A 22,489-nucleotide genomic window follows, 5' to 3' on the forward strand; every position below is an offset into this window, starting at 1 on the left:
GGAATATTTACTTTGTCCCTCCTGTCCCCTGGGATAACCCACTTGACGGTATACGCCCTAACCATTTAAATTTTCCTAACAATCACTAAGCCGTCGAACGATTCGGCGCACTTTAAGTAAAGTTCATAAGACCCAATAAGGGGACAGTCTGGGGCAAGGCAGCGTCTCCGCTAGAAATCGTCAGGAAGCCAAAAATCTCACACTACGCTACGGAACATGGCCGCAGTCGCAATAAATATCTAACTATGAACACAAAATATAGCCACGGGTAACTTTCGCGAGCGGTTTAGCCTCTGAGGTTTAAAATTAAATGTTGTCATTAAAAGATTATATGAAAAACTGTTCATAATTTAGCATGTATAACTCTATGCCATTTAATAAGATCTGCGAAAATTGTCTGTCGATATGCTAACGCATCACTCACACACCGTTCACCCACGTATCTCAAGTCTCATGTCAAAAGTTACGGCGGACATAGCTACTTACCTACGAGTAAATACTTGGTCAAGCGTATGCAAAAATGCACATTAGAACTACCTACTAATAAATACGAGAATTTCACCAATTATTATACCTAAAAGTGGACAAGATAAGAGTCGTACGAAACTAGATAAAGGATCTTTAATACTTCTAGAATAATTATATAACAAAGTTAAGAAAATATTAAGAATTATAGATACCTACCAACTAGTAGGTGTCTATAATTCTCAGGTAACTACAGTTACCTACTAACTACCTTCTCGTACGACAAGAGTAGACTCGAAAATAAATCATAAGTACAGTCACCACACGGTATTGTTGTGTCGTTTAGGGTTCTTGCTAAATTGGAAATTCTATAGCGTAAGTATTGCACAACCAATTTAGCTAGGACCCTAGATGGAGCAACAAACGCGGAGTTTGATGGTACATTTTCAGGATACAAGTGGCGGCAGTAGGAAATATAGTAAGAGATCCCTTCATGTGAATGTGCCTGGCCTGTTAGATCCCACTAACATGCCTAGTGCCGTCACGCTCAACATAATACGAATAAATTTAACCCTAAAAAAAAGCATTTTCATTGACGCTTTGGAATTTTGAACAAAGAATATTACCTTTAATTATATTTATTTAACGGTTTTTGAATTAAACCGCAATGTAGTTTTTCTTATTTGGCGGGATTTAAAGGGTAAAAAAAAGTAACTATGCCTGTCGGGTTATTCCCGCTAGTTACCACCATGTTGTTACCAGTGGTAACTACTGGGATTTTTTTTCCACCTTTTACTACTGGTAACTACTGGGAAAAAATATTCTGGATTTCAGCTACTAAGAGATTGCGTGAACTGTAAGGTGGCAGCGCCTGCTTATAAGCATGTAAGTATCGTACTCGAGGGACCATTTTGCGGGCACGTCAGTTAGTAATGTTTGCAAATAAATCAATCAATAGGGATGATGACACTAGTTGAATTTTATAACAAAATCTAGTAAAATAGATAGCAAACGAGCAATTTATCACAATATGTGGTGGTGAGTGGATATTAAAATAAAATATTGAAAAATTACAAAAATACAGGACCTGAAAGTTTCAAAATTTAAGTTTTTTTTAACTTCCAAAAACGATAAAAGTAAGGGTACCATTCGATTCCTTACATTTCATGCAATAAAAAATTGTATAGCAACTATATACATAAACGCAATATTTCACCGACAGAAACGCAATTTTCTTGTTTTGTCCATACTACAAGATGGGCGATGACGTCACAGCCCTTGGCCGTTTTGTATAGGGCGTTTCGCGAGTGAAGTGCGACTGTCGGCCTTTGACTACAATTTCTGACTTTTGTGTTACTTTAATGCAATGGGTCCCATATAGACATTTGATCCTAAAAACAAACCCGATCGATTGATACCATAAAAAAAAAAATTAGTCATGTAGCCTATTTTCGAGTTCGAGTTTTCAAACAAATGACGACGACCCTCCAACCTCCAACGGACACGGTCCCTTTCGTAGTCGCAATATGATAGAAACAAATGAGCCCTAAAACAAAACCTCCTTTGTGGTCACCGCTACTGCCGGGATCTATATCTGAATCCCTAAAGTCTTTTCTCCTATCTTTGCATTCCCTAATATTGTTTGTCATAATGATCAGTTGTCCTAAGACTAAAAACCCTACTTTTGGTTTCCCTAATTATTGATTGCTTATCCTAATGTTATTAAGCATATTTTCTTTTTTGCGAGGGTCGCAGTTCTAACCCTAACCTAACCCACTTTTGTGGCAGCAAGTTCTAAAACCTAACCATTTTTCAGAACCTTACATTATGGAAAATAATTGTTATGACAATTGATCGTTAGGGCATGTGCCCATTAGGACAAACCAGTTAGGGCAAGTGACTTTAGGACAAACGTTGTTAGGGATTCAGAATGACATTCTACTGCCGTTAATGAGATGAGACATAAGTACATCAGCGTTATACCTATATTATATACCTACATTACCTACGCAGGAAACAAGTCCACATAGTTAAGTGTGGCTACAGTACGTCTACTGCCAACGTCGAGAGAGATTCACTATGCCAGCTACAAAGTACACTTCACACCCCTGAGGTCCGACTAGCCGCTTCCACGGCTCCGCCCAGGATGCGTAGCCAACATGTCAATCGTTTACGCTCCGTAGCGTACGAAACGCAACTGTCACACTAATATAGAAGTGTGATGGAAAGACATAAATCGTTTCGCTATCGTAGCGCAAATGATTGTCACCTTGGCTAGGCACCCGGGCATCCCAATAAGTATGAAGACTCAAAGCTATGAAAATTGGTCAGTTTGACTATTGTCAGAATTATTTCAGTTCACGTTTATTATTACCTAGAGTCCTAGAGCATATAGAGAACTAAAGTATGGTAGAAGTATCAAAACTTTACGGAATTGTGAACCAGCGTGCCTTATGTTCGACATAAGCTACAGCGACGACTCACAACTATGGGCAGTATATTAAAACAGTTATGTTAAAACTTAGACGCAGCATAATTTTCACATAAAAAGTATGTGTAATGTTTATGCCACTCGACTTTTTGTCGTATATGACACGGTGTAGCATGAATCATTAATTATAATGTGACACATTGGTCCCGACATCATACGAAAGCACTATAAATTAGTCTATAATCGAGCACGCTGACCCAACTAGCAACTAGGCAACAGGCTTATTATACAAAACGTTTCATCGACTGCACTTATATCGTATGCAAGGTTCAAAACTTATAAAGCTTATTTCCAGAACACTTACTACCATTATTTAATCGTATGTCATTATTGTTATTTATCGAGAATATAATTTACTTAGGGATCCAATTATTATTTTATCAAATCTGGTTCTTTCAGTTTAGTGGAAAGAATACCTTTTTTTACGTACACAATATAGGAGATTCTGTTTGTCGAAGGAAATGAGCGTGAGCGTCAGACGATGCAACGTTTCAGTAGCCGTGCCGTGTGGGCGCGCCGCCGGTCTACATCTACTTAAACGTTAAGACAGATCACAGCCTAGGTTCGGAGCTCGCGCGCGCGGTCACGTGATGGCCGCCACGTCCGCGGCGGTCTTCTGCAGACCGTCCTCGTCCGTAGACCTGCGGGGAACAATATACAAGCTATAGAACAACAATAAAAATAATATATTACAATTTATTAGCATTACTCACCACGCCATATTTGTTGCTTGCCATAATGACGCTTTAACACGTTATTCGTATAAAGATACAAGCAAATCTCGCCCTCATGGTAAGCGACAAAGTGGGACGTTTTGCCAGCTGTGGACACTTATTTTGTTCCATCTCATAACATTCAATAGGTATCGATAAAAAATAGCTTCTAGCACTAGGTAAATCCCAAAAGTATTACGTTTCGCCGACCAATTCCTATCTCTACTGATAATTTATTTTTCTAAATCGCATGCCAGGCGGCTCTGATCTTCACGCGAGGTCTCACCGGATGGTTACGTTGGGGGCCGAGACGTACCTAAGTGTTGTTTTTGACGCCTCGTCGATGGCGAGGTACAGTCAGCAACAACAGTTGCTAAGCGGGCCAGGTGTGTAAAATTATCTCGACACGACTTTATTGTTAAGAGAATAAGAGCGTGTCAAGGTAATTTTGAACACCTCGCTCGCAACTTCTGCTGCTGACTGTACCGTACCGCGCGGTCGGGACTTGACATGTCGTACCACCACTAGGTGCTGTATAGAGTCACAAAATAGATACAGTACAGAAATCAACCTACATACAAAGTGCGCTCGAGCAACGCACACATAGACACTGCTCACGGACACGATATCTCGGACCGGTTGGGACCAGTGCGAGCGCGAGTGCCACCCGCTTGAGACACGCGTCTGTGAACTTTTTTGTGCAATAATGGAGAAACAAAAAAAAGTTATTATAACTGTTCAGTGGACGGTTGTTTGAATTCAACATAAAACGATGAAATGTCGTTTTTTAAGCTACCAGTGGTTTCAGAGAGGTAAGTTATTAGGTAAGTAGGTATCTGCTTGTAGTTCGATGGTTCGTTTTAACGTTAAACAGAACAGTTAGGTACGAGTAGGTAGGTAAGCACCCCGCCTCGGCCACTACTAGATACTACGAGTGCCACTACCACGATAGTTTTTTGTGCATAAGTCATAGTTAACAACCCTAGAGCGACCGCCGAGCGTAGGTATGAAAAGTGAAGTACATACATGTGATTGACTTCTGTACTGTATCTATTTTGTGATAGAGTCGTGTTACCTGTAGACGTGCGCCTCGGCGCTGGCGGTGTCGCAGTGGTAGTGCGCGGCGTAGGGCAGCCGCGCGCGGCCGCGGCGCCGCGCCAGCACCGCCCGCCCCAGCACGTTCGGCCGCCACGAGTTACGCACCGCGTGGTACGCCATTCTGCGCACACAACATAAGCTCGGCCGCTTATCTCACCAACTCGACGACGAGTGCTTTTCCTGGTATCGTCTTGGATCGTCCCATTCGTTTTTCGTCAAGTTCTTAAATTAGTCCTATTCTGCTTTCGCCACCCATTCTACATTCGTCACAATCGTCGGTGGCTTTCAATGTAGAATGCGTGGCGAAAGCAGAATAGGACTAATTTAAGAACTTGACGGAAAACTAATGGGACTACCCAAGACGATACTTTTCCTTACGTTAAAGAAATGACGCCTGTTCCTACCTCTCTCGCCCACGCATAGTTATATTGCTAACCCGCTCGTACAGTGTTATTTACCACCGTCATCATGGGTGGAAATTAACCAATATAATTACTCGCGAGCGATAGAGATAGGAACAGGCATCTGACAACTTGAACTTAGATATGGGGGGTGGTTTGTCGATAAAGGGTCGATCAACTATTTCTTGTTGTTATTATGTACCACCAGCCAGGGGACAATAGTAGCAAAATTTGTTATTAGAAAAACTGTTATGTTATACCACGTTATGGAAAGGGGTCGTTTTACCTGTAGCATATTTACCGAAATGGTTTTTGATTTCGCCCAAGTCCATTTTTAACCGACTTCCAAATCTCAAAGAAGGAGGTTATCAATTCGGTTGTATGTTTTTTTTTATTCAATAAACTGGTGGACCAGAGGAAAACGGCCGAATGGCGAATACAACAAACTCATTGAGGGTAGTCGGTGTAAAAGTATATGTTTATCTACTATTATATTATATCATAACTTCCCTATAATATAAACATAAGCGATAAGCTAATGTCCTATATTAACAAACCTTCATTTGTGATTGAATTGTAATTGTTGATATTATTTAATGTTATTTTATTTATTTCCTTTAATTAATTGCGGTGTGTGTTTAGGTTTCATTCGTTTTAGGTGTTTGACATGTACGTTTATACATATGTGATGTTTATATATATGTGAGTACTGACCTCGGCGCGAGCGAAGCGACGGCGGCCACCACCACCACCAGCCAGTAGGTGGGGTCGGCGATGGCGTGGTGGATCACGTGGTACGCCATCGGCATCCCCAGGATGGAGAACGGGATGGAGTGGTAGATGAGCGTGCCCACGAAGAACGCGCCCAGCGAGCCCAGCAGCGCGATCGCGTGGATCACCGTCTATTCGTACACAAATACACATTTAACATATCTAACATTCGTAAAATTACAACTAAGGGCTCATTTAGACGATGCGAGAACTCGCATGCGAGTTTCATTAGTGAAGGCCTGAGTGGACGCTCATGTTGGGCGTGCAGCGGGGCGGGGCGTGCGGCGTGCATGTTAAACAAATGCAAACGTATAGGAGCGGCCTTAGTGCACGCTGCTCAAATCACTTGTAAGCCCGACGCCACGCTGCACGCCCCGCCGAACGCTCCGCTCCGAGCGTCCACTCAGGCCTTACACTTACATTGCGGGTTTCGATCGGTCGGTTAAATTGAACGTAAACAACAGTCCGCAATGTAACTAAAATTGCATGCGAGTTCGCGCGCTATCTACTCGTAAATCAGCCCTTAATAATAAAGGCTGAAATGCAGTATAACTCCTTGACTCGCACGGACGCTATATCGCATCGAAAATGATAATTCAATTTTAGATTTAAAACCTTAAGGTTGTTTAAAGGATAGCAAATTAATTTAGACCAATGAGACCCAAGGGGTTTACACGTAAAAGGTGACTGAAATGTTGCGAAGTTACTTTTATTTACAGACTGCTTAGATGAATCTTAATGCTCATTTATTTTGAATAATGGTAACCGAAAATAAATAGCCTCATTTAAAATGACAATTTGAATATCCCATTTCGTAGCCTAATTATGCTAAGGAATAGATCGCGTTCATTCTAATTCAGCTGTCTCCGCGTAAAACATGTATTTCTTTAACTATGATTTAAAATCTTGTTTAAAGCCGCTAACTTGTGGACAAGAACCGTAGTCAAGTGGGGTAAATGTACGTATAATCAGGGGTTACTGCTTGAAAGTTTTGTGCTTAATTAAAACTATTAGGCATGGTGTCGGCCACAATCGCCACACAGTGAAAATTAAACAACACAAAAACTGTGCTAATACATGGTCACGGTTTCCAGTTTCAGAAATTTGGTTATTATGCTCGATACGAGATTACTTAGTAAACAACGTGGAAGTATCCCAAAACCTTAAAAAAGAAACCAACATTCTGAGACCGGAAATTTACACATACAACACATCTTAATAAATAACACATCAAGACCACACTTTGCTACCCACTTACAAGTTTATGATAAAAAAGCTGCATGTAAATATGTGTTAATTTAGTCAATGCTGAGTAACAATCAACAATGTGTATAAATAACATCTAACAAAAATTGCACAGCACCTTGTCTTCAAAGGGGCCTTACACATGTGGATACTTTATTTCTTTGTAATTATTTTACAATTGAGTGACAAACGTAATGCTAAATAATGCAAACAAATATGTAGTATTTTTATTTAACCCATTCAGGGCCAGCGACTCAGCGTATGGGTCATGCTCAAACAGTTCCGCAGGGCCAGTGACTCACATGTGAGTCCTGAATAAATTCTGATTTAAACTTAAACGAAACGTAATTTGATGTAATAACGTAAGTAACATATAAGCTAACAATCATTTCTATAAGGCATTTAGGATAAAAATTATAAACACGTTTTTTTTTATGAAAACAGGGTCTCGAATATTCAAGTTTGGTTTACTATCAGTGCAATATAGTAAATATACTGAAATTCTAGATACATAATGCGATGCAAGCAAACAGAAAAATCTATATTGAAAAAATACAAAAAATATATATATTTCAGAAGTTATTGACAGGGCTCAAGGTATGGGTCACCGTGGCCTGGCGCTACTTGTAAAAACTGCTAATGTTTCCGTAGCAGGTTAAAATAAACTTTATTGGCTGGTTTTAAAGCTTATTTCATGTTGAAGCTGTTTGATATTGTACCATTTTACAACTGATTACTGTTTGGATGATGGTAAGCAACAATTTGTAGGAACCAAGCCGTAGTATAATAATATTTTGTTTTGTATGAGGGGTAAGGCAACGAGGATTTTTTCCCACTGTACTTTTATGTCATAATATTTGGTGATCGTTGTATTGTATCTTAGGCAATTACCTACTAACAATGATGTTAAAGTTAATTTTTTTTCGTTTCAATATAGAACAAGGCGGTTGAAACAGTCACCACTAACTAATATGTATTGTATAACAAATAGTTTGTGACAAATATTTACAAGTTTTTTCAAACATCGTGGTTTCTACGGCAGATTAGAAAGTAAGTAAGTACTATAATACATTTTAAGTTCTCTATTGTTACTAATATAATGGCGTTTACCAAAACAAAGATAATGACCGACCAGGTGTAAGCTTATCGGACACACTTGGACAATAAACAAGGAATGCATCCGAACGGCGGCGGCGGTATTATCTTTCATGTGGTATTTGTCACAAGAGTTCAAGATGTGATTCATCCCATTCCCCCTATTAGAGATGTATTTTGGAGTAACATGGGAAATATTATTTAGTCACGATTTATTCGTTGGCGACTTTATACTCCTCCTGTGCTGTTTAGTGATTTCGTATTTTGTGACCATGGCTATGGATTACCGGAATTTGAACCCGCCTAACCTGACCGACTGTGCTATGAACTGGACCCCGAACCTGCTTCATCCGAATGACCTGGCTACGAATTCTGGAACCCTGAACACTTGCACAGGCTGGGCTATAAAATTTGCTACCAACTTAGCTTGGTCAGACATTAAACGCTTGTAGAAAGTAAAAATATTCACTCCTACAAACTGCAATAATTAGTTTCTTTTTTGATAGGCACAGAAAATCGGTGGTTAGTAAAAATGTTGCATAATGCTGTCCAACTGGCCGGCTTCATAAGCGGCGATTTATTTACCGTTCGCGCCAGGCTCGAGACCCATAAGCTGAGTCATGCGTTTTAGCTAAAAACGATTTGTATGGTGGCCTGGCGTATTGTGTACGCTCGGCGGTTCGTGGCCATGAATGGGTTAATGATATCGTCAAACCTTTCCCACTTTATACTTTCAGATGTGCTAGTGGCGGTCAACTGTCCAGCACGTTCCACCGAGACCGATCGTGAAGTTAAAGATTAAATGATTGTGAACATTTTAGCCGAATTCTAAAAGTTTAAAGTACCGTTAAACGTGTACTCACCCAGCTCCTAGTCTCGATGGCGACGTACGCCAGCATGATGACCAGGCAGCCGGTCATGTTGCACATGCCGAAGGCCCACAGGTCCACGCCGGAGTCCCAGTAGGCGCCGACGGCGGTGAAGAAGATGACCACGCTGATGTAGAGCGACTCGGCCAGCACGAGCCAGTAGGAGTGCGCCTGGTAGGCCAGCCCGCGCCGCGCCGCGCTGTACAGCCCCGGCCGATCCGACAGCAGCGCGGCCGGCGCCACGCGGTCGTACGCACCTACGTACCGACGATAGGGATGATGACACATGTTGAATTTTATAACAAAATCTAGTAAAATAGATAGCAAACGAGCAATTTATCACAATAATGTGGATATTAAAATAAAATATTGAAAAATTACATGAAAGTTTCAAAATTTAAGTTTTTTTTAACTTCCAAAAACGATAAAAGTAAGGGTACCATTCGATTCCTTACATTTCATCCAAAAAAAGATTGTATAGCAACTATATACATAAACGCAATATTTCACCGACAAAAACCCAATTTTCTTGTTTTGTCCATACGACAAGGTGACCTTGACGTCACGTTCCCTTGCCGTTTTGTATAGGGCGTTTCGCGAGTGAAGTGCGACTGTCGGCCTTTGACTACAATTTCTGACTTTTGCATTTTGTGTTACTTTAATGCAATGGGTCCCATATAGACATAGTGTAGGGTTTTTGGTATTTAGCATACCTATTTAATTCGTTTTTAAAGTTACGGGTAGTTTGAAATAAGACCTAGCATACCTACTTAATAAGTTTTTAAAGTTAAGGGTAGTTTGAAATTGAAGACTGTTATTGGTTGGGTATAAAAAGAAAGACACTTGGCGGACAGCTCTCTTTGGTTGTTGAGTCGTGCTAGCAGGCGGTTGTCAAGAGAAGAGATTATTGTGAATTGGAAGAAGACAAGAAAATTAATGGATAAATATCTTCAAGGTGTTGTTATTTTTACACTTCAGAAGTGTGCAGAACGTAAGTACACGCCTACTGCTATTACTTATTGATTTAGTGAGATAACTGATAACATGACCCTTATTCTGAGCTTGGAGATAATTAATTAACTATACGAAATTCTAATGGATTACGTAAGAAAGATGGTACTGGTAACATTTTTATTTAATTTAAATGAGTACCTGCATCATTTATTAATAATATTATGATGATTATGATTATAGGCTATCTAATTGCATATCAGTTAAACTTAGGTTAGTTTGACCCATAAATGTAATTAAATGGACATAATATCAATGTGTAATCATAAGAATATATGCGTCAGTTGGTCGAGAATTCAAAGTATTTAACCACCATGCCACCGACAGCTATAATAATGTTCAGTTAACAAAATCAAGTACACGTGTTCTTCTTAATAAATAGATACGTGACTGTAGTTATTAACTTCTTTGCTACTTACTTACCCACACACATGTGGGAATTAGGCAGAATATGTCAACACGTGGGTCTTGATATGTGTTGGTTGGAGTATTCAAGGGTGCCTTAATTTTCATTATTTCTTCACTACGGCGCATAGTTTCAGAGATAAATTGATATTTATGATTTATAACCAGGTCTCGCAATTTAATTGAAGATTTTGAGTTTTGATTTTGATCCTTAATGTTAAAATTTGTGGAATATAAGTAGATGGCTTACTATGCAAACGGAGCATTGAATTTTCAGTCATTTTTTTTGCTACGACGCATAGTTTTTGAGATAAATGAATGTTTATAATTTGAACTACCATTAAACATTATTTTGTCATATAATTCCTTTATAGTTTATAAGGTATTATGATATAGTATACATATGTAACACCGGATACTTTTACGTTTCATGCCGAGTTGTTGGAGAATATGGCTGACGATGACTCATGATGATCAACGGCGCTTGCGAACACCAGAAGCCTCGGTCTTCGCGAAAGGGAATGTAGCTGGAATAACAGCGGCAGTGAAAAAGGAATCCAGACCGAAGCAGAGTCCTGTTGTGAAAGTCAGGAGTAACCCCGCTTCGACAGCCTTAGCGAGAGGCACGCGCCACTGGACATCAGGTCATGTACACCTACTTTTACTATTATATTATGAATGATTTGATATGGTAATGTGTGTTAGATACCGTGAATTGCTTGACTTCATCTCGTTCATCGACATCTAGCACATATAACATAAGTATAAGATGAATATATTGCCAGAGGATAAGTTGAGAAAAATAAATTTGATGAACCGATAGAAACTATTACTTGTGTACCAATTATGAGAAATTTTTGCCTAAATATGTCAATGCGATATAATAACGCGTATATATCTTATCTTACGAAATAATAGATACGATCTATGAGTGGTTCTCAGCCGGTCAGGCCTTTGACCCACTTTTGTGATTTCTATTTGAACTGCGAGGAAGCTCCACATTTATAATGCCATCTGATTATAAACAAAATTGGACAATAGTTAGCTCATTAACGGCACATTTTCTGTGAATTGATTGATTTGTTGCTTTGTTTATTTATTGGTCGAGTATCGAGTATCGAGTATCGAGTATCGAGTATCGAGTATCGAGTATCGAGTATCGAGTATCGAGTATCGAGTATCGAGTATCGAGTATAGAGTATCTAGTATCTAGTATTGATAGTCATTTGGTTTATTGAATTATAGTCATTTGGTTTATTGAATTATAGAGTCATTTGGTTTATTGAATTATAGAGTCATTTGGTTTATTGAATTATAGAGTCATTTGGTTTATTGAATTATAGAGTCATTTGGTTTATTGAATTATAGAGTCATTTGGTTTATTGAATTATAGAGTCATTTGGTTTATTGAATTATAGAGTCATTTGGTTTATTGAATTATAGAGTCATTTGGTTTATTGAATTATAGAGTCATTTGGTTTATTGAATTATAGAGTCATTTGGTTTATTGAATTATAGAGTCATTTGCTTTATTGAATTATAGAGTCATTTGCTTTATTGAATTATAGAGTCATTTGCTTTATTGAATTATAGAGTCATTTGCTTTATTGAATTATAGAGTCATTTGCTTTATTGAATTATAGAGTCATTTGCTTTATTGAATTATAGAGTCATTTGCTTTATTGAATTATAGAGTCATTTGCTTTATTGAATTATAGAGTCATTTGCTTTATTGAATTATAGAGTCATTTGCTTTATTGAATTATAGAGTCATTTGCTTTATTGAATTATAGAGTCATTTGCTTTATTGAATTATAGAGTCATTTGGTTTATTGAATTATAGAGTCATTTGGTTTATTGAATTATAGAGTCATTTGGTTTATTGAATTATAGAGTCATTTGGTTTATTGAATTATAGAGTCATTTGGTTTATTGAATTATAGAGTCATTTGGTTTATTGAATTATAGAGTCATTTGGTTTATTGAATTATAGAGTCATTTGGTTTATTGAATTATAGAGTCATTTGGTTTATTGAATTATAGAGTCATTTGGTTTATTGAATTATAGAGTCATTTGGTTTATTGAATTATAGAGTCATTTGGTTTATTGAATTATAGAGTCATTTGGTTTATTGAATTATAGAGTCATTTGGTTTATTGAATTATAGAGTCATTTGGTTTATTGAATTATAGAGTCATTTGGTTTATTGAATTATAGAGTCATTTGGTTTATTGAATTATAGAGTCATTTGGTTTATTGAATTATAGAGTCATTTGCTTTATTGAATTATAGAGTCATTTGCTTTATTGAATTATAGAGTCATTTGCTTTATTGAATTATAGAGTCATTTGCTTTATTGAATTATAGAGTCATTTGCTTTATTGAATTATAGAGTCATTTGCTTTATTGAATTATAGAGTCATTTGCTTTATTGAATTATAGAGTCATTTGGTTTATTGAATTATAGTCATTTGGTTTATTGAATTATAGAGTCATTTGGTTTATTGAATTATAGAGTCATTTGGTTTATTGAATTATAGTCATTTGGTTTATTGAATTAGAGTCGTTTGGTTTATTGAATTATAGAGTCGTTTGGTTTATTGAATTATAGTCGTTTGGTTTATTGAATTATAGAGTCGTTTGGTTTATTGAATTATAGAGTCGTTTGGTTTATTGAATTATAGAGTCGTTTGGTTTATTGAATGATCGAGTCGTTTGGTTTATTGAATGATCGAGTCGTTTAGTTTATTGAATGATCGAGTCGTTTGGTTTATTGAATGATCGAGTCATTGGTTGATTGAATTATAGTCATAATTTATAGTCATTGGGCTTGAATTATAGTCATTGGGCTTGAATTATAGTCATTGGGCTTGAATTATAGTTATTGGGCTTGAATTATAGTCATTGGTTGATTGAATAGTAATTGGTTGATTGAATTATAGTCATTGGTTGATTGAATTGTAGAGTCATTGGTTGATTGAATTGTAGAATCGTTGGTTGATTGAATTGTAGAATCGTTAGTTGATTGAATTGTAGAATCGTTGGTTGATTGAATTGTAGAATCGTTGGTTGATTGAATTGTAGGATCGTTGGTTGATTGAATTGTAGGATTGTTGGTTGATTGAATTGTAGAATCGTTGGTTGATTGAATTGTAGAATCGTTGGTTGATTGAATAGTAGAATCGTTGGTTGATTGAATAGTAGAATCGTTGGTTGATGGAATTGTAGAATCGTTGAATTATTGAATTGTAGAATCGTTGAATTATTGAATTGTAGAATCGTTGAATTATTGAATTGTAGAATCGTTGAATTATTGAATTGTAGAATCGTTGAATTATTGAATTGTAGAATCGTTGAATTATTGAATTGTAGAATCGTTGAATTATTGAATTGTAGAATCGTTGAATTATTGAATTGTAGAATCGTTGAATTATTGAATTGTAGAATCGTTGAATTATTGAATTGTAGAATCGTTGAATTATTGAATTGTAGAATCGTTGAATTATTGAATTGTAGAATCGTTGAATTATTGAATTGTAGAATCGTTGAATTATTGAATTGTAGAATCGTTGAATTATTGAATTGTAGAATCGTTGAATTATTGAATTGTAGAATCGTTGAATTATTGAATTGTAGAATCGTTGAATTATTGAATTGTAGAATCGTTGAATTATTGAATTGTAGAATCGTTGAATTATTGAATTGTAGAATCGTTGAATTATTGAATTGTAGAATCGTTGAATTATTGAATTGTAGAATCGTTGAATTATTGAATTATTGAATCATTGAATTATTGAATCATATTTTTAATTCATAGGTTACTGCAGTTAATGTTGCAGCATTACATTGAAATGATTTTAATATGATGATTTTAATATAAGCGATAATGAAGAGTGCATGGTTGAACCTGTAGAACTCACCACAATTAAACCGAGATCGAGGAGGATTGATGGCCTCTTATTGGTTATATTATTATGTTTAAATATTATGTTTAAATTAAGACTTGATAAAAATAGATGTACAATAATAAACATTATCTCATTACTAGATAAGCTGATATATTAAATAATGCATGAACTATAAAAAACTCGTCAAATAATAGTAGATTACCATTGAGTCAGTTTTTAAAAGAGATAATTTAATAATAAGAGATATTAATTTCAACTGGGAGGTTATTAAAGACACGTATTGCGGTAAAAAATTCACTTTTATACTTTTACTTATTGCCGAACTTGAAATTTGATAATTATATTTATACTAGTGCGCAAATCGTAATTAAAAGATTTATTCTTAATATTTTATGTTTACAAAAAGGCGAAGCTCCAGTATGTAGATCTCAATTAACGCAAGTATTTCCTTGAAGAAATCTTTGAGTGGATATTGGTGATACATGTTGCGTGGGCAGTTTTCTTACAACCTAAACATAATTACAACGTCGTCGTAATCACCCCAGTAGTTAAATGATACCATATTTCAGTTACGAAATATATGCGATTCCATGGTATACATTTTTGATTGTATTCTAGAACAAGTCGGAAGGTACGGATAGGTAAAACATCAGGTTTTTGCAGTTCTATCGTTTATGTCTGCCATGTAACATTTGAAACGTATAATTTATTTAATTCAACATGTAGAGAAAATATTACTGGTCCTTTTTCTGCGGAAACACGCCTATTTAGGTGCTATGTTTATTCCCGAACTGCGGGATTTGGTATGCTGTAAAGACGTTTAGTGAATTAATATACTGTTCAAGTCTTTCATAAAACAATATGCATATTATAAAAAAATCTAATAGTCTGAAAATCCCAACGCGTCTTGCGATTGATGGACTAAGTACTTTGTCAGCTTGGATAAATCCTAACAAGCTAGAATATACGACCTTCTCTGAAAACATTGGGAGGGGAGCTATTAGGTATAGGTTTTTAGTACCAGATGATTAATACATTGATAATGGGAACATAATAGGTCAAGTTGTACACAATAATTACTTAATTATCGCTGTTATTCATCATAGTAATATTTTATAAATTATAGTCAGGGTTAAAGTTACTGAAAGGTTCTCGGGAAATATTCCTGTCTCAAGAGTGAGGTTTATAATTGAAGATTTCTTGACATGATAATGGAAAATGATGTTGAAGCCACGAGAATTTGATTTGATTCGTGTGCTGACACAGCTAAGTACTACCATTTTAGAAAAGATTTGAACTGGTTCATATTATATATGGCAGGAAGATTGATAGTGCTTCAGTCACGAGAATTGAATTGGTTCGTGTACTCTGTTGTTTCAGTCACGAGAATTGAATTGGTTCGTGTACTATCTACCTGCAGATAGAGATGATCATTACTCATTAAAATCGAATAATAAATGGCAATTAATGATCTGTTACCCTGAATTACTAGTCAAGGTGTACACTGTTGTGATTATTAACCCAATGTTGGATATTTTTAGCAAGTTGAGCGCCGCACCTCTACCGGCGTCCCCCGCCTCGCGCCGCCTGAGTCCGATGCGAGCCGTCTCCAGCAGGAGCCCGCCTCGCGCCGCCAGAGTCCGGTGCGAGCCGTCTCCAGCAGGATGTCTCCGGCAGAAGAGTAACAATTTTAACCCTTCGTATGCTTTAGTCAAAATTTACCACTGAATTAATAACCTTGAAACTGTAAATTCTAGTCCAAATTGTGTGGCAGGCATACGAAAGGTTATTTAGATGATGTTTTTGAGATTTTGACTTGCTGATGCCTGATTGAAACTGTTTAGTATCCTATGCGATTAGTGTATCCACTGTTAAGTAGTATACGTAGTCTGTCGGCCAAGTGTAGGGTTTCCACCTGGCACGTGTATGAGGACATACACGGAGTCAGGATGGACGAGTGTAGGGTTTTTGGTATTTAGCATACCTATTTAATTCGTTTTTAAAGTTACGGGTAGTTTGAAATAAGACCTAGCATACCTACTTAATAAGTTTTTAAAGTTAAGGGTAGTTTGAAATTGAAGACTGTTATTGGTTGGGTATAAAAAGAAAGACACTTGGCGGACAGCTCTCTTTGGTTGTTGAGTCGTGCTAGCAGGCGGTTGTCAAGAGAAGAGATTATTGTGAATTGGAAGAAGACAAGAAAATTAATGGATAAATATCTTCAAGGTGTTGTTATTTTTACAATTTGATACTAAAAACAAACCCGATCGATTGATACCATAAATGAAAATTAGTCATGTAGCCTATACTCTTATCAATCTACGCAATTTAAATATTTATAGTTCAATATATTATAGGTCAATCTTACACAAACCAACCAACTTTTTCGTAATAGTACTTTAATCATTGAATAATTATACGGTTTAGACTCAGTTGTTTTAAGTCACTCGCGGGACATGTTTCGGAGAACCTAGGTCTCCTTTCTCAAGCACTAACAGTGCGAGCAGCGTTCACGACGGCCGTGTATCGTGTAGGTACTCAACATGTCGCGTACTCTCCGAAACATGTTGCGCGAGTGACTTAAAACAAGTGAGTCTAAACCGTAAAATTATTCAATGTTAGTATGTCTCACAACAGTTTAAATTCGAGTACTTTAATCATTTAAAAGGAAATTATTCGTTATGAATGATTGTGAACGTTTACAAAAATCATGTTACTTTTGTATGTTTTAACTAGTTTATCACGAAAAATAAATGATTTATGATTTTATTTGGCGTTTTTTAAAAAACGACCGGGCAAGTGTGCACTTGTTGAAGCCTAGCGCTTGGGAACCTTCCTTACCCTTGCTATAACATTAGTGAAGTCTAAATACAGAGACCAGAGGCCTGAAGTTCAAATCCCAGATGATTGATGAAAAACAAAGAGAAAATATATTAAAAAATCTTCTTCAGTACCTATAGTAAGGGATTTGTCTACTAAGAAGTAGGTACCTAAACACCAAAGAGTATTGTAGTGTATGCAACCTCCGGCCGCAGAACTACTTGGAATAAGGATTATGACTATACGTCAGTTCGAATGATACGTCAATGAATAAATGGTTAATGTCCTGGATGCTGTTCATCTTTATGTATATTCCTGCTGATATCCTAGAAGTCTTCATTTATACTTGTAGTGACAGTGACAAGTATAAATGAAGACTGTACAACATGTGTGAGGTGAGGTGAGGTGGGAACTCACCGATGACGAGCGGCGGGAAGGCGGTGAACACGAGGTTGTAGGTCATCATGTGCAGCTGGTCCACCATCACCGCCGACGAGAACCCGCAGTACAGCTGGTACCAGAACACGAGGAACACGAACGTCTGTAACACGACGAAGCTACATTATAAACCACTCCATGATCTCAAAACTTATATTGACTGTCGCGTGGGCTGTACGACCAAATTAAATAAATTAAGCAAGTTGGTTGTTTTAAATTAGAACTCCCGTGTAGTTTTTGTTTTAATTAAAAAATCCCTCAACTTATTGAGTTTTACATTGTATCATTTCGATTGTCGGTCACATTATCGATCACCTAAGAGCTAATTGCCACATAGTCCTGTTTTATCATAGGGCGATTTTTTTAATAGTAAGGTAAACGTACTGGTGGTGCTCGACGCGGTACCAGTACATGTCTTCTTGAAACTTAAGTCATTGTCAATAGAGGTGACAGCAGGGTGTTATCTATTGGGCATTAGCATGTCGAGCACTAGTACGTTTACCTTACCGTTCCACTTAGGTTTTAAATGTAAACTAAGAAGAGTTTAAAGTAAAATACATAAGTTATTTCTGAGATGTTCGATACTCACAGCGTTCTTGAGGAAGAAGTAGAGTATCATCCTGGCGAGGCGGTCGTAGCACCAGTGGCCGTGCACCAGCAGCAGCCGCTCCACGAACTTGAACCGCGACAGCGCGAAGTCGGACGAGATGTTCGATACTCACAGCGTTCTTGAGGAAGAAGTAGAGTATCATCCTGGCGAGGCAGTCGTAGCACCAGTGGCCGTGCACCAGCAGCAGCCGCTCCACGAACTTGAACCGCGACAGCGCGAAGTCGGACGAGATGTTCGATACTCACAGCGTTCTTGAGGAAGAAGTAGAGTATCATCCTGGCGAGGCAGTCGTAGCACCAGTGGCCGTGCACCAGCAGCAGCCGCTCCACGAACTTGAACCGCGACAGCGCGAAGTCGGACGAGATGTTCGATACTCACAGCGTTCTTGAGGAAGAAGTAAAGTATCATCCTGGCGAGGCGGTCGTAGCACCAGTGGCCGTGCACCAGCAGCAGCCGCTCCACGAACTTGAACCGCGACAGCGCGAAGTCTGACGAGATGTTCGATACTCACAGCGTTCTTGAGGAAGAAGTAGAGTATCATCCTGGCGAGGCGGTCGTAGCACCAGTGGCCGTGCACCAGCAGCAGCCGCTCCACGAACTTGAACCGCGACAGCGCGAAGTCGGACGAGATGTTCGATACTCACAGCGTTCTTGAGGAAGAAGTAGAGTATCATCCTGGCGAGGCGGTCGTAGCACCAGTGGCCGTGCACCAGCAGCAGCCGCTCCACGAACTTGAACCGCGACAGCGCGAAGTCGGACGCCATCACCGCTTGCCTGCCCTCTTGCCCGGACAGCCCTGGGAGAAAAATGGGGATGTTACTTGACATGTAGGTTCACATTTAAATTGAAAAGTGGAAAAATTACTGTCTTGGGTGAGACTTGACCTCCACCAGAGGCCGTGAGTTCAAGTCTCATCCAAGACAGTAATTTTTCCACTTTTAAATTTATTCTAAGCATAATAGCATCGAACGCAGACGTTTCTGCTTGTTAAAAATTAAAAATGTAGGTTCACATTCAGAAGCATGCAACACTCGCGCTTGTTCAGTTTAAGAACTTTGAGTTATGTTGTTATTTCATATTTATGAAAAAAAAGCACAGCGTAACGAACCATCGAAATAGTATTTTTGCGTGCTATATTGTTTAGAATAGAATAGAATAGAATTTCTTTATTTGCCAGAATACGTTGTACAAGATGACAACAGAAAAGGTTTTACATATTAAGTATCCTAAAAGTATATAGTACGCAAGACCTAATTATAGTACAATACTATATTAAATAGAACGGTTGGCAACCCGAGATGTTAGCTGTATTTAAAATAAATTATTTCAGAACGAACGAAATAAAGCTTTAGAAAAACGTAGACAACAATTATTTATTGTGTTTCATATAAATTCCATAGTGACTTAATCGTTTTGACAGTTTGAAAAAAGAAACTGATTTGAATAATCAATCAAATATGTACCCTATTAACCCTTTGAACGCCAAAGACGCCAACTGACACGCGCGGCTACAGCCGAGTACCTTCGTGCATTCCGACAAGGTTTACGATGACGCGCCGCGCAAGATAGGCATGGCGTTCAAAGCTAAGTATTTCCTGTTTGGTTTTTAATTGTCTTCTTATCGGGGTGTAATGCTTTGATCACACGTACCGAGTAAACGGGCGAGACAGTAAAACGAAGTATGAAATTGTTACTCGGCCGAGTAAAAATTCCATACTTCGTTTCACTGTCTCGCCCGTTTACTCGGTACGTGTGATCAAAGCATAAGGGCTCGGTTACACGTACCGAGTAGAGTGGCGAGACAGTAAAACGAAGTATGGAATGTTTACTCGGCCGAGTAACAATTTCATACTTCGTTTTACTGTCTCGCCACTCTACTCGGTACGTGCGATCCTGGCATAACTGCGCCGATTCGTGCGTATGGAAACCTTTATTAACTCTCAACTCAACAAGTATCAAACAAAATGTCGAAGGAATGAATGGTGATATGTAGTTCGTGCAGTTTATAGTTCAGTGTCCGATGTCTAAACTAATTTTAACTCTATAATAATATATCATTATAATTTGAATTGTATTCCAAACTGCTACAGAGACAGTTCCGCCAAGTTTAATAACATCATAATACTATTAAACGAAACGGGACTGCGTACTTCTACTATTTTAAGGCTAGTTTCGATACATAACAAGATTCCGTTTGGAAATCGTTTAAAAAGCGTTAAACATACCAACGCCGACGTCCGCGGTCTGTATCATGGATACGTCGTTGGCTCCATCCCCGATCGCGAGCGTCGTCACTCCCAGCTCTTCCTTCACCGCCTGCGAAGTAACAGCAGATTACTACAACGCAGACACAAAGGAATACTAAAACATATACGTTGAAAGTACCTACATAGTACAAATTAACTATAGATCATGACAGCCAAAATATAAGATCGGCAAGCTCAAACATTTCACGTTTCCTTTATCATAAAACGTAATGTGTGTGCGTCAGCGTGGCCCGGCCACCAGCAGGACGGTACCTTAACGATGTACGCCTTCTGCAGCGGCGTGGCGCGGCAGCACAGCACGGCGGAGCAGCGGCGCGCGAGCGTGAGGAACGGCGCCACCAGCCCCGAGCGCCGGTCCAGGATGTACGTGAGCGTGGCCCGGCCACCAGCAGGACGGTACCTTGACGATGTACGCCTTCTGCAGCGGCGTGGCGCGGCAGCACAGCACGGCGGAGCAGCGGCGCGCGAGGTGAGGAACGGCGCCACCAGCCCCGAGCGCCGGTCCAGGATGTACGTGAGCGTGGCCCGGCCACCAGCAGGACGGTACCTTGACGATGTACGCCTTCTGCAGCGGCGTGGCGCGGCAGCACAGCACGGCGGAGCAGCGGCGCGCGAGCGTGAGGAACGGCGCCACCAGCCCCGAGCGCCGGTCCAGGATGTACGTGAGCGTGGCCCGGCCACCAGCAGGACGGTACCTTGACGATGTACGCCTTCTGCAGCGGCGTGGCGCGGCAGCACAGCACGGCGGAGCAGCGGCGCGCGAGGTGAGGAACGGCGCCACCAGCCCCGAGCGCCGGTCCAGGATGTACGTGAGCGTGGCCCGGCCACCAGCAGGACGGTACCTTGACGATGTACGCCTTCTGCAGCGGCGTGGCGCGGCAGCACAGCACGGCGGAGCAGCGGCGCGCGAGCGTGAGGAACGGCGCCACCAGCCCCGAGCGCCGGTCCAGGATGTACGTGAGCGTGGCCCGGCCACCAGCAGGACGGTACCTTGACGATGTACGCCTTCTGCAGCGGCGTGGCGCGGCAGCACAGCACGGCGGAGCAGCGGCGCGCGAGGTGAGGAACGGCGCCACCAGCCCCGAGCGCCGGTCCAGGATGTACGTGAGCGTGGCCCGGCCACCAGCAGGACGGTACCTTGACGATGTACGCCTTCTGCAGCGGCGTGGCGCGGCAGCACAGCACGGCGGAGTAGCGGCGCGCGAGCGTGAGGAACGGCGCCACCAGCCCCGAGCGCCGGTCCAGGATGTACGTGAGCGTGGCCCGGCCACCAGCAGGACGGTACCTTGACGATGTACGCCTTCTGCAGCGGCGTGGCGCGGCAGCACAGCACGGCGGAGCAGCGGCGCGCGAGCGTGAGGAACGGCGCCACCAGCCCCGAGCGCCGGTCCAGGATGTACGTGAGCGTGGCCCGGCCACCAGCAGGACGGTACCTTGACGATGTACGCCTTCTGCAGCGGCGTGGCGCGGCAGCACAGCACGGCGGAGCAGCGGCGCGCGAGCGTGAGGAACGGCGCCACCAGCCCCGAGCGCCGGTCCAGGATGTACGTGAGCGTGGCCCGGCCACCAGCAGGACGGTACCTTGACGATGTACGCCTTCTGCAGCGGCGTGGCGCGGCAGCACAGCACGGCGGAGCAGCGGCGCGCGAGGTGAGGAACGGCGCCACCAGCCCCGAGCGCCGGTCCAGGATGTACGTGAGCGTGGCCCGGCCACCAGCAGGACGGTACCTTGACGATGTACGCCTTCTGCAGCGGCGTGGCGCGGCAGCACAGCACGGCGGAGCAGCGGCGCGCGAGCGTGAGGAACGGCGCCACCAGCCCCGAGCGCCGGTCCAGGATGTACGTGAGCGTGGCCCGGCCACCAGCAGGACGGTACCTTGA

At 40.4% G+C, this 22,489-nt stretch overlaps 1 protein-coding gene across 1 annotated transcript in view; it reads right to left on the minus strand.

Moving 5' to 3' along the window:
* Window positions 1–3,380: 3,380 nt before the first annotated feature.
* Window positions 3,381–22,489, minus strand: part of LOC134662530 (phospholipid-transporting ATPase VB) — a 102,529-nt gene continuing 83,420 nt past the window's right edge. Inside the window, exons 10-16 of the mRNA XM_063518790.1 lie at window positions 20,567–20,657; window positions 18,986–19,137; window positions 17,711–17,834; window positions 9,143–9,405; window positions 5,883–6,070; window positions 4,745–4,888; window positions 3,381–3,597 (exon numbers count right to left, since the gene is read on the minus strand). Of these exons, the coding sequence (XP_063374860.1) occupies window positions 3,540–3,597; window positions 4,745–4,888; window positions 5,883–6,070; window positions 9,143–9,405; window positions 17,711–17,834; window positions 18,986–19,137; window positions 20,567–20,657 (1,020 nt within the window). The 3' untranslated portion in view covers window positions 3,381–3,539. The remainder of the gene's footprint in view (window positions 3,598–4,744; window positions 4,889–5,882; window positions 6,071–9,142; window positions 9,406–17,710; window positions 17,835–18,985; window positions 19,138–20,566; window positions 20,658–22,489) is intronic.

The sequence above is a fragment of the Cydia amplana genome, chromosome 3, assembly GCF_948474715.1.
Source record: "Cydia amplana chromosome 3, ilCydAmpl1.1, whole genome shotgun sequence".
Taxonomy (NCBI): domain Eukaryota; kingdom Metazoa; phylum Arthropoda; class Insecta; order Lepidoptera; family Tortricidae; genus Cydia; species Cydia amplana.